The sequence below is a fragment of the Streptopelia decaocto genome, assembly GCF_964273445.1.
Source record: "Streptopelia decaocto genome assembly, chromosome: 3".
NCBI lineage: Eukaryota > Metazoa > Chordata > Aves > Columbiformes > Columbidae > Streptopelia > Streptopelia decaocto.
Genome location: NC_138656.1, coordinates 29,223,790 through 29,237,629, shown reverse-complemented (window position 1 = coordinate 29,237,629; position 13,840 = coordinate 29,223,790). Strand labels below are relative to the sequence as shown.

The window sequence follows — 13,840 nt, the reverse complement described above, 5'->3', positions numbered from 1 at the left end:
GCTCGTTCAAGAAGTTTCCCCTCCTTGCCCCCTACAGTAACATTTCACAAAGCAAAAAAATAAATGGAATAAATATCTGGGATCTTTGTTCTAGGTACCTTTGTAACTGATGTGTATTTTAAGACACCATTTCAAGTAATTGTCATTAGGGCTATGACCACTGTGCACAGTCTCCGTAGAGAAGGAAATGCTCCAAAGAGTTTGGCTTGGAAAATGTTGAGAAATAGTCTTGTGCGTGTTTGGTATTGTTTATTTCATTTCCCTTTTTGCCAGAATATTATTTACGCTTTAAATAGATTGGCAACAGGTAAAAGAGAAAAATCATTTGCCTTTTTTTTTTTGCGGGGCGGGGGGGACTACTGCAAAACTGTCAGATTTCATTTTGAGTTTGTATAGAGATACTCAAAACATTCAAAAGGAAATTTGAATTTGGTTTCATTAATAGAAATTAGTTTAGCTCTTGAATTTCTGTCTGGACACAGTTGCCTTATATCAGAAGCTCTGCAATGATGCTCACAGAGGATGTTTAGTCTTTTTTATGTATCAAGAAGTAGCAAATCATGCAACTTTGATGGTTATATGGAGCCAAGTTCTCTATTCAGTTGTGGTAAGCTTCGGCTTCTCAAAGTGAAAAGCAACATCTCTTTATATTTTCTTCAACATGTAAAATACAATTGCATTCAAATACCTAACAAAAAAAGAGAAAAGGTAGGCCTTGTCCCTTGTCTGATAGTACAACGGTGAGCAATTTCTCATTCCATTCATATTCAAAGCTATGATTTCATTGCCTAATTATTGTGGTAATTTTGCAGTTTATAGGACATGACACTCAATGTAGAACTCTTTTTTTTTTAAAATTCCATTTTACCTGAGTTTTTGCATATGTTCTTAAAATATTTTTCTTTTTCTATTTTTCTGTAGATGGAGACCAAAACATTTTTTAAAACCAGAATTCATGAGGATACTACGGAATTCAGTAGAGGATGCATATAAACGCCTTATATATCCTCTCCTCTGTAGAGAATTCAGGTAAGCTCAGAAGGAATATGTGTTTTCATACTACGAATTTCTTCAAAATTCCATCCCCAACTTTTTATTAGACTATCTCTTATACACCTGAAAATATCAGCATGTTTTTTACCCTCTGTGCTTACAGAAGGAATGCATTCTGTAGTCTTGCTTCTGTAAATTTAATTTGTGACCTAGGCTACAGTGGATAAATGATTTCGCTGTGTCATTTTACATGTTTACATATTTATTGCTTGTACATTTACCTAATGATGTACAGTTTAGATCTGCATTACTGTAATAGTTGCATCTTTATTCTTGTATTAGCATAAACTATTATGTCACTGAATTTTCCCACCATCTCTTCATGTTACAGCAATAGTACTGTCAGTGACATTGTTCTGACTCCCTTTTTACTTGTCTGAAAGAAACCAGCAAAGCGATTGTGGTTGGAAGTGTCATTCATGTTTGTCATCTGCACTTTGTGGTACCTGAAATAGTCATAGAGTTGGTCTGATAGCATTTTATGGATACTGTGATGGCTCTAGAGAAGTCAGTAAACTTATTTCTGATGATACAATTTGTCTGATTATATCATTACTACTGTAACTTGTATGATATTGTTCTAAATTAAAAGGAAATTTAAGACTTGGTATCCAAGTAAGATTAAATAGGGTATTTTCGTGGGGTAGTTTACCACATAATAGAAACGATTTAGTGTGTAAAGAAGTCTACAGTATACGTTCTAAAAGTGTTATTTTCTAATGTCTAACAGTACTGATGGTGTGAATCTTCTCTGGAATGCAAAAGAAGCTCCCCAAAGCATATAACATGTTTGATTCTGGCAAGGCTTTTTTGATATGTGACCTAAATTTTAATACCTGTTTTGAGGTAGTTCAAATGGACTTTATCAGAGAGACCCTGCTTATTGGACCAGAAATGTTGAGATTACTTGTATCAAAATGCCATGCATTGTTTATTCAGTACCTAAAAATCAGAAATCAGACTGTCAAATGTAGTTCTTCTTTACCTGCTTGGCTCTGCTCTGGTGTTTCTTTTCAAATCTGAGTTGTTTTCCTGGCACTTCTTTCCCTGAGTATCACTAACCAGATATTCTATGTTCTTCCCCTCTGAAAAGAACTGTCAGCTGAAGTTTTGGAAAGCAGATTTTTCTAGTGGCTCTCGGTTTTTTTCACTACAGTTTATTTTGCAAGCAAAATTGCTTCACCTCTTCTGATTAGTGACCCTGCTTTTTGCTACTGTGAATTTCACGGATTTTTTTGTGACCACAGTACATGTAGCTACTTTAGGGGAGGTTCTGGTGTCTATTGTTTGGCCAAAATGATGAACATCTCATCATGGTGAGTCCAGCTGTTGGTTTCTGTTATGTTGGTGTGAAAGTAGTTGATGTTCCTAGCCTTCTCTACAACTAAACTCTTCTAAATAAAGGAAAAAGACTTACCATTTAGTGGGGTTTGGTTTTATCATAAATAAGTAAACTGACATAAGTGTTCTTCAAGGCTCTTTTATGGTGTTTTTGTTGCCTGGTTCCTACCACAGGACTGCTGTGGCTTGTGTGTTTGTATAACACTGAGGGCTGCTGCAGCAGTAGGTTGCTGAAGGTTTTCTGTTATCTTAAAATAAAAAAGCTGCTTTCCTTCCTACTTCCTAGGTGTAGCCTACAAGTCATAAATGCAAAGAATACAAAGCTCACTGCCTGTTCCTGAGTAGGCATCTGCTTATGTTTTACTGTGTGATAATTCTGCATGATTGACAGTGTCTGGTTAGGAAAAGCTGAAACATCTCCTGTAGAGAGGAATGCAAATCACTTAACCCTCATCACTGTTTTATTCCCTTCATGCCCACACCAGCAGCTGATTTTTTTTTTTTTTTAGGACTCTTGCAAAGGGCTGCTAAAGTATTCAATACCTCCTTTTAGCATTAGTATTTCCAGCCCACCGCCCACTGTTCTTTTTTTTTTTTTTCTTTGCTTTTTATTATCATTAAATGTTGGAACAGAAAGTTTCCAAGAGTGTATTGAAGTTTCTGGTGCTTCTAGTGATCAGAATAATGAAACTTGCCAGCAAGACAGTTACCATATTTATTGTTTAATTTCCTTTCTTCCACTCTGTCAGATATCATCATTTCTAATATCTGGTATAATAATGTCCAGTGTTGCTTTTGGCTCTTTGAAATACATTTTATTTTGTTGCAGTACTTCATGGAATGATTCCATTAGGATTTGATGCAAGTGATGTGGCACGGACATTTTTTAATGGATAATCCTTTCCTAATTTTCCATGCTTCCTTGGAGTGAGTGCTTTTTCTCCTCTGTCTTCAGGGACACAAACATTTCTCTGTATATCTTGTTTCGCACCTGAAACTAGTTCGCAGATATTTTTCCACAGAAGGGATTGCCTCTCAGACTGTATGTGGAAGCGGGGAGTTTTAAATCTCAATTTAAAAACTGACTCTTACAACATTGAATATAGAAGCTAACAGCTCATGATTCTATTATTTGCTTTTTTTACAATATACCTGTTGGTGATCTACAGTCTGAGAGCTTCATAGAATTCAAGGGAGGAGCTTGAAAAAAGAATACTTTTTTGTAAAGTAGCAACTGAAGAGCTTTGTTTTGTTTTGTACAAAATAACCATTCCTCTTGTGTTTAGAGAGGAGGGCTGCTATCCGCCTCTGCCTTAGATCTCTGCCATGTTAATGAGAATTGTCACAAATTGGAAAAACATGAAGCTGGGCATCTTGCCATTTGGATGAAGCCAGTAGTGCACTGCAAAAGAGAAAGATACTAGATTGATTGAGGTAGCTTGATATTTGTTCAAGGATCAAACCTGAAATGGAGGGCCAGTACCTGGGACAGTAGATCATGTCATTGATACAAGTGTTGAGTGAGAGACAGAGAGAAAAGAGAGGTCTATATTTGAAATTAAAAAATACAGGATATTATGTAATAGAAAGGACATACGTTATGTTCCCCCTACGCACCTGGCACTCTCAGTAACATTTCCTGTTACTATAAAAGTTTCTGTATATCCGTGCCAAATTTAAACATGATTTCCATAAGGTGCATGTAACTAATAGCATGTGTTTAGGGGCAATTTTAATTCCGTCGCAATTCTCTCTTCACAGGTGTACTGATGTGAATTTGCAGTGTGGGAGGACTTGGCTTTGTGGGCAATAGGAACCCCATATCTGTGGGATAGATGGAAAGCTGAAATTGGCCTGTCCCTGTACAAAGCCTCCAGTTCAAGAGCATTCCAACTTCCCTTGTTTACAAGCCACTTTTAAACTTCATTTCTATGCACGTGTGACTGGTTGAATCTCTGTGTGTGTACGTAGAAGATCTGTATGGCTGTGAGGCTTAGGAATTGGCTTTGTTTTCTCTGGTCTCTTGCAAATGGCATCAAATTGTTTTTTCCCTGGACTCTTCCTGGAAGAAGCTTTTTCTTTCGTTTAGGTTCTTTTTGTTTAGTTTTTTAAGAATGGGAGAAGGTTGCTTCAAGAGCAAGTGATCAGAAAATGAAATGGCAACTGAAATTCAGTGGAGATGAGTGGAAAACGATGTGTGTGAGGGCAGGCAAGTATTGTATTATATAGAATACTATGAACTCTAAACTATTGTGACACTCAGGAAAGACATTGTGGCATTGTGGAAGGTAGCTCCACATAAGTTTTACGTGCTTAGAAGATAAGATTATTTAGTTAAGGAATAAAGACACAACAGAGAATCATTGATTTAGTTGGCCCGTATATGGAGTGCTATTGGCCATTTTGGTCCTCTCACCTCAGGGTGGGGTGAGGAAGTAGTAAAAGGATTCATTAGAACTGGAAAATGCCCAGTGAGGGTGAACAAGGTATCGAATAATTTCTTTGTGAAAAAGTATTTACTGGGCTATGACACTTCAGATTGAAGAAGAGAGGACTTAAGAGATGAATGGTGTATGAAGCATGACACGGGGTTTCTAGGGATATATTTTTACTTCCTTCCAATATAAGATCTATGGGGCCATAAAAATTATAAAGGATCAGCTTCTAACCAAAAAGTTGGAAGCTTTTGCTTTGCACCGTTTGTGATGGACCTGCAGAACTTGCTGCCAATGAACTACATGGGTGCGAGAAATGTGCATGGGTTCAGCAGGAAACTGGATAGTTGGGCAAGAGATCTGTTATGGGCTACTAAAGAGACAGATCGTGTCAAGCTCAGCAATTACTCTGAGATGGAAATTGTTGGAGGCTATGATAAGATTATGGGGCAGGTAAACTAGTGCTGCTGTATCAGCTCCCTAGGTAGCTGCTTGTAGCCACACTTGGAGACAGAACACTGGGACAGTGGGACCACTTACATCAACTAGTGCAGCCATTCCCAGATTCCTGGGTTTAGTGGTGGCAATATACAGTGTCTGCTCTTTGGTGCTGAGGGCACAATTGAATTGTTAAGTCTTAGAATGCATGTATACTCTCCACCATCACCCTTTAAATCATGTCTGTGTTAATTTGGTACACTTGATAAAAACCCAAAAAGCACAGGGATATGAGAGTCTTTTGTTGTTGCACACTTCCTTAGAAAGTGTTAAACCAGCGTTTTGTGAAAGAGAATCTAAATCCATCTCTAAATGAGAGATTATGAGGACTTACAGCTTTTTCTGTGCCACTGTGGGATGAGATGGGGCTGAGATGGTTGGTTGGATCTTGGGCAAAGTCAGGTCAGACTCAAGTTCTTTCACATCTGAAAGCTGCTCAGAACATCTTCATATCCCATCATGTCAAATAGCCCTTATGAAGGTTGTGTTTGAGCTGTTTGTAGCTTGCTGGCTACTCTTTAAGCTACATGAAGGCTTTACTGGACTGCTGTTGCTTGCCTAATTATTGTAGTTATTGACAATATAATGCAGCTGAAAATGGCAATGTAAATATATTAAAAAAAAAAAAGGGCAGCTAGGTTGTGAATATTTGTGTCCCCATTACTTTTTCAATTTTTGCTTTTTTTATATAAAATGCCATACCATGACAAAACTCCTTATCAGTCATTGTCTTACTGATCACATCTGACAAATAAGACATCATGCATCTCATACACCTTCACTCAACAAGACTGATTTGTTTCTTATAACACTCTGCTCTAAATGTTCATGCTCGAAGTCACCAAAGTCAATCCTTAGTGCACTATCTCACTTGATTCTGTTGAAGGATATGGAAAAGAAAGGTAGGGAACATCACAGCCCCATTAACTTCCCAGTTTGGTTCTGAGGAAGTGAAATACCCTTCTAGAAAGACCTTAAGTCTACACACTTCTGTGATCACTGTTAAATAATGTAATTCGTAGGTGAAATTAATACCTCATGAGTCATGGTGTGTTAGCAATTAATTGGACAGGACCTACCAGTTTCTCTGTAGTACCTCTCAGCCTGAATGATCATCTTTTTTACTGGGTAGTGGTTTTTCTCAGAACTGTGAAGTTATGATTAAGTCAATCCATGCCATCTTCAAATTAACTTTTCTTTGCAATTGGGTATCAGCTTTGATGAGAAGCTGTTCTTCACTCAAAATTATGAGTTAGAGTTTGAATGTTGGTTGTTACGTCTACATTTTTATAGGTGTTTGTTACACTCTTTATATTGATTTACTTTCTTAGAACCAGAATAAGATAATCATATAGCATCAAAAACTTGGTTGCTAGTTTAATATTTAATTGAAGATAATGAAAACATGATTGGAAAAAGCCTTACAACTTTGAAACAATTCAAAAGTCCATTTGAAAGCTAATTGAGGGGAAAATGTTTTTTGCTTTCATCCTTTTAAGATCAAAGTTGACATCTGATGCAGAGAAAGAGTCTGTGATGATGTTTGGGAGAAATCTCCGGCAGCTGCTTCTGACCAGCCCTGTGAGGGGCCGTGTTTTGATGGGAGTAGATCCTGGCTACAAACATGGCTGCAAGTTGGCGATTATTTCACCAACCAGTAAGTTTCAATTCCAAATATTTTTTAAAGGACTGATAAAAATATATTCATTTAGAAGTAAGAATAGTTTTAAAACCTACCTTTTATTGAATTGATTTTTGTCTTAAGCTTTTAGTGTTTTCCACACATCCTGTCATGCAAATTCCTTTCTTCAGGTTCAATGTTACGTTTCTAGCACCTGGATTTCAGTGTCTACTTTGGTGTTGTTATTCCTCTCTAAAATAGAATTTAAGATCTCTTCTGCTTTCTTGAATACAGGTTCAAATAATTGTGCCTCTCAGTAGTGAGCGAAGAGAACACCTGGCATTTTTATTGTTGAACAAAGAATTTGGATTTAAATACTTTGCTTTTTTCATGGGTAATGTCTTGGACATCTGGACACTTTATCGGCCCTTTTGTTTAGTATTATGTGTGTCAATGTGGGAAGTCAGAAACATTGTATTTGCAGAACTTTTTAGTCCATTTTTTAGACATATATAGAATAGAACCTTTCCAGATCATACTAGTCTGATCTGGGGATGCATACCTCTTTAGACCCATGTCAAAATGGTTTGTTTTCCTTTGATTTTTGTCACTGCTTTTTTTGTCTGAGAATATATCCACCCAGGGTGGGTATAAGCAAAGATATGTTATTGACACATGTTAAAATGGCAATAAAGGTCAGGTAAATGGTTATTAGCTTGCATTGAACCATAAGCCATTAGTACCAGTTAATACAGCTTTATTTCCAAATGTGATAGATGGGATGATGGCAAGAGCTGGCACTGGATTTTCATAGCTCCTGGCCTGCAAGTCCTGAGTCTGCATTCCTAATTTTCATGTCTCTTTACTCGCTCTGTAAAATGTACTAGACTGGAGCAATAGATCTTTTGCAGTGAGTTGCTGTTTTTCTCTTTCATAATATAATACACTTTTCTTGCCTAATATGACTAGATGCTCATTATTTGTTATGTGGATATGTCCCCAGGGAAGTAGAAAATGGATCAACTCATTTTGCTTTGGCAACCAAAGCGTTTTAGTCCTCTGCCTACCCTACAGTTCTTCTAATTGGGTACCAAAATTAAAGGGAAAGATGGCTTATTAAGAAGCTTGCTTTGTGAATCATTGGATTAACTTTAGTTCCACAGGATGTAGCTTTTGGATCTTTGTGGTTTTTATCAAATGGCTTTGGCTTTCATTGTTCTAGGTCAGATACTCCACACTGATGTCGTTTACTTGCATTCTGGTCAAGGATTTCGTGATGCTGAGAAGATAAAGAGGCTTCTGCTGCAGCATAAGTATGCTAAAGGAACTTCCATTTATTACACTTTCTTACCAAATGTAATGAAAATCTTCACTATATAAATACTTGCTCTTGGGTGGAATAAGAATTCTAATGATTTAACTGGAATTATTCTTTTTTACATAGTTCAGAGCTTATTTTTCTTTTAGTCTATGTTCATAGTAAAACACTGTGTATATGTTAGAAGCATATGAAGTCAAACCATGGCTATGACTAAGGCTGCATGCTATGAATGTATTCCCATAAAGCTCTGTCAATCCATTTATTTTTAGGAATAGAAATTAACATTCAGCTAAGGAATAAGTTTAGCCTCACTCTTCCTACACCCCCGCAACCCCCAAACCACTCATCGATCTTTCCCTGTTCCAAAAGCCACATGCAGCCTTTGGAAGAGTTTTATTAAGCAAAGGAAATCCTGCTCTGATAGATCTCCAGACGGACTTGCAAATAGGGGCAGCATGTTTAGAGGGTTATTGTACTGTTTTGGGATCCCCTGTGGACAGACATCTGGTCCGCTGAGGCAGCTGCTGCACGGCCATAGCGTACAGCCCAGTTTGTCTTTCAGCATTAGACTGGCTTTAAACAAGGTGATTTGATGGTTGACTGGCTGTAGTGGGGGCAGTCAGAGGCAATGACCTTGCAAGCTGTTGCAAACTATGATGTTCCCATCAAGGAATTATGATTCTGATTGCTTGGGCTTCTGCCCTTTTTCATGACTCAACAGATGAGGGAAATAAGAGGGGAAAGGGTTTGAGGACTGTAAAGAATATTACATTTCTTTTATGAATGTGAAGTATCTGTTGTGTTTTGGGGTTTTTTTTCGGCCGTTATTGCCACTGTTCAATTCCATTACAAATAATTGAAAATTTTTACTCATCTTGTGAACTATCACATTGAAAATGGGTTAAACACAATGTGGTATTACTAGGAGTATGCTCTCATTAAATCCAGGCCTTGTGTCATATAAAATAAGATGTACTGGTCACTGTTGTAGATTGAATGCTATGTATGAAAAAGTCTAGAAGAACATCTAGGAGTAACTGCTCGTTTTTTTTTCTCCATGCAAAGCTGTAGCACTGTTGTGATTGGCAATGGCACGGCCTGCAGAGAAACAGAAGCTTACTTTGCTGACTTAATTATGAAGAAATATTTTGCACCACTGGATGTTGTTTACTGGTAAGATCACTTTGCTTGCTGGGATACTGATCTGTTCAGCATATTTTGACTTAACAGGTAGTTTGAAATGTGATTTTTTTTTTTTTAATTTTATTTTTTAAGTGTTCCTTTTTGTTGCCTTGTCTGTCTCTGAGTCAAGCTTGACCCATCCTTCTAGCCAAAGGAAAATGGCTGTAGCTCTTTGGACCATGAAAGTTCTCCTGAGTCAGTAAGAGAGACTCACTGAAGCATTTTATTTTCTCTTCCTGAGGTTCACTCTGTTGTTATTATCATAGTAATGAAGTATGCAAGAATAGCAGCTCAAATTGCCAAGGACCTGTTTGGCATTGTGTGTGTGTTTCTTGATAAATGGGGTTTAAATGCAAATGATAAAAGCTTGTGTTGTCTGACTATGGTATGGAATGCTTGCTAATCCTATGGGTATTAAATAGTCTGGAAATAAATATTTTGTTAATACCTAGCAGAAACTAGTGAAGGTGTTTATCCTCATTAAACTTCAAATTTTATCCATTACTTTGTTGAATTAAAACTAAACTATTCTGCTGTTGGTTTTCTCCCATGAAGAACTGCTGTCTATTTTTAATTCACACTTCTATTTTTTTTTCAAGTGTTTTTGGTGACTTACCTTGGATTATCTTTTCTGCTGAAGTTTAACCGCAGTGTTTACTTTTCTCTGTCTTAACATACTGAAATAAGTTATCTAAATTTTTGAAAAAGTTCTGGCCTTTCTCTGTTCAAACTAGTATATACTTTTAATGCAATCTTTAGATTATGAAGTTGTCTTACAGAAATGTTCAACATATGTATTACGCCTACCAATATATGCCATCATTTGATTGCACTTGTTCTTTGTTTCTAAAATGTCTAAGTACATTTGCAATAAGATATGATACTTAAATCTCCTTTTCATTTCAGGGCATAGTAGGGCTTTTCTGATTATAATTGTTTGCAAAGGAAAGAGGCTGTCAAAGCTTCTGAAAAATTAAGCACACTCTTTCCTGAATCCATGTTGAAAACACTGGCTTTTTAATGACTGTAGAGAATGGAAAACACTTCAGACTGTGTGGTTTTTGGCAAGTGTTTATTTTCACTGTTGTTCATAAAAATACATTTTGCTGACATAAGCAATTTGTCTGAAAAAGTAAAAATGTACATAACTAGTTTACACAGAAATATTATTTATATAATACCGTGGTGGATGGTTTTCTCACTGTATATTACTCTCTTGCTTTCATATTTTGTCCCTGTTTATAGTTCAAGATTATAGAATTTGCAAAATGATTCTCATTATTGACTATTTTTGGGGCGGCCAGTAGAGCTACCAAGTTCTTGGAGAAGATAAAAGCTCTTGTGAAACAGAAATTAGTACGAATGCTCTAAGGCAGAAGTTGGCATATCAGGTTGTTGCTTTTTCTAGTAGTGACAGATAATCTTGTCACCTTATTTTTTCCAAAACTTGATGTGATATTTGTAGGAAAAATACATAAAAGCAATTGCTTAACATGCAAGATTAATTCCTGGAAATGAAAATTAGCATAATCAAAACCATTTTTGCTTTCAGTAGATATTTATGTTGCTATTGGTTTTATTCTTCTGGGCTTCTATGTGGTGAAGAGCTAGTCTCTACTTCAGAGTTTGTATGCAGAACACTCGGAGGTACTGCATATCAAAATAAAAATGAGAATAATGTAATTTTTTTTGTATTGCATGTTTGCATGTTGTGGGTGCCATACTTGGTGGTGTTGAACTTTGAAGACTGCTGTTGTGTGTGCATTTATGCATGTGGGTATACAAATAAGCTGGACTTGCAGTCCCTGTGTCTCTTATCGCATTTTGACAGTCATGACTAAGTTTCTTGAAGAATTCAAATGTGATACTTACTAAATGAGGAGCGATTAGTGCAGAATTATCATTTGAGTACTAGGTGATAATAGGTACATAGCATGAGAACTGTTGCACCTCTTGAGGGCAGCTATGAAAGATGACTTGGAAAAACGTGCTCTGCTGATCCTCCTTCTTTAAATAAAAATGTTCCCCAGGGCATTCACTCACAAATCCCAAAAAACTTTTCTGGTTCTATGTACAAAATCTTCTCTTGATTATGTTTTCTTATGACAGGGGAAAACAGAGGGCTTTGTATATACATAAGCTGAATGCAGATCTCTGATCAGTTCTGTGGAAACCCATGGTATGCTTTTAGGTCAGGGGATCTTTATAAATTGTTTATCGATTAAAACCTCTAAGAAACAATTTAAATAATGTTGAAACAATTAATTTTTAAAGATCTGGTTCAGCAGGTTGCGATTGTAATTAAAAAATGGATTTATACATCAATTTAGTGTTTGAACTGAAAAAAGAGAAAAACCAAATAAAACAAAAAACCAGAACAAAACAAAAGCTCTCTAGTACTTAAACTGTGACAGAATGAGTCAGTTACATCAATCACGATACCCTTTCCCAAGCATTCAGCTTCTCACTGTGATGCACTGAGTTGCACCAAGGTGGAAATCCTTGCTCAGCAAAACAGAACTCAAGTTCATTGCTGTGTGCAAGTTTCGGAGAATTGCCAATTGTATTTGCACTTACAGTCTTTTTCCTTAAAGGAGTCCAAATTTAGAGTGGCTTGGCAGATGGGGCTAGGTTGTTTTATAGTGTTTTAAAATCAAAATCCCAACCAACTTGTTAAGCTGTCATTCAGAAAGGTGGCTGATAGAGACCTACTACAGACTTTGGCTTCCTTGGCAAATAAAGCTTGTAATTTTTTTTTTTAATTTTTTTTTTTTTTTTTTGTTGGAAGTAGAAAATAGGTTCAGAAATTATTATTAAAATAAAAATCTGTTCATACTTTTATATCCAGTTCATTATATGGAACTTTGATCACACATTTCCTGGTAAAGGACACAATAATAGAGCCTGTAATTTTCAAAAGAAGGTGTGTGCAGTTGATGCATGCACAAATAATCTGGACAGATATGCACTCTAATGAATGTTAGTGGTAATAACCAGCTGAACACTTAGTTGTTTGCATGTATGTGCAGCACATGCTGAAATTGTCTACCTACTACTAAAGTCCTGTACAATAATTTCAGAATTGTGCATGAAGTTATTCCTTGGCTTCAGTGTCTGACTCTGGGCACCACTTAAATACAGACTTAACTAAAAAAAAAACTTGAAACAGTGTTCTCAGTTATGTGGCAAGAATCAAATTAACTGATTCTCACTTTAGAATATTTCAGTTGTATCAGCATCAGAAGAGGTATCCAAAATAATTTTCTTCATTTCAATTTCTCCGTTTGATTTTCTCTCAAACATTGCGGTATTTTATTTGATGACTGCTTTGTCTTTTTTAGTGCTAATAAATATATGACAAGGAAGCAATTAAAATAGCAAATCTTCAGCAATGGCAAGTACCAGTTATGTATAGTTTTACTGAGTTTTTCCAAAGAGAAGACAAATCAGTGAAGACAGTAGTAGGAAATGAGGCATAAGGCACCATTTTTTGTGTGGCTTTAAAACCTGTCTGGACTGAGTCTGACAGTTTTTGATTTAAAGCAAGTATTTTTTTACTATTTTTGTAACCAACATGCTTTCAGATACCTACATCCAACCTAAATAACTGCAGGACTTTTTTTTTTTTTTTTAATGTAGTTTCCCTCTTAGAGCTATGTTTATTGACTTAGATTAGGACTGGACTAGAGCCCAGAGACAGTCATATCTAGTCTTCAGGTTTTTCGTTACAAATCAGTTTTTGTTACAAGGTTCAATAAATATCCCTGATTATTTATGTTAGTTCTATTGTGAGTTCTTGCCAAAGATACATTGTATTATAACCAAAACAGATGTTCCATTTTAGACAAGTATATTTGTATTAACAGGACCAGAAATGTAAATGAAACAACAGTGTGTTCAGCATTGACATGGCCAGTGATGAACTCTTAGGATTTCATTGGCCTTTTTGGATTAAACGAAAATCTTGAAAAAATATTTCAGGAATCTCATTCCGTATTTTGATCACCGCAACTGTTTTTCTTTGATTGCTGTTGGCTGTAGGCATCTTGGAAATGAAAGCTATCCGAATGACTGGTGAACTATGCTAGAGCAAGACAACATGAACAGCTCAATCATCATACTGGGAAAAATGCAATCACAATTTTTCTCTCAGCGTCAGTGGTTTCACTGTCACAATACAAGCATTCTTACTGGTCTGACTATTTTTATGTGCTTGTTACATTAGTGCACACTTAGAATAAAGTATTTCAGCTCGCATTTAAAAGAAAATTTGATAGGTATCATGAATTGTTAGTTGTTTTCGATAAGCAGTAAAGAATGCAGCCAGGCAAGTATATTTTGTTTTTGTTTTCTAGGTGACTTTGAGTTTGTTTTCTGTTGCACTTGGTT

General features: G+C 36.2%; 1 protein-coding gene across 3 annotated transcripts in view; it reads left to right on the top strand.

Annotated features, from left to right (window-relative positions):
* Positions 1-13,840, top strand: part of SRBD1 (S1 RNA binding domain 1) — a 131,480-nt gene that overhangs the window by 27,444 nt on the left and 90,196 nt on the right. For all 3 annotated transcript variants that reach the window (XM_082047646.1, XM_082047648.1, XM_082047647.1), the window contains exons 12-15: positions 922-1,029; positions 6,827-6,984; positions 8,171-8,261; positions 9,335-9,442. In XM_082047646.1, the coding sequence (XP_081903772.1) occupies positions 922-1,029; positions 6,827-6,984; positions 8,171-8,261; positions 9,335-9,442 (465 nt within the window). The remainder of the gene's footprint in view (positions 1-921; positions 1,030-6,826; positions 6,985-8,170; positions 8,262-9,334; positions 9,443-13,840) is intronic.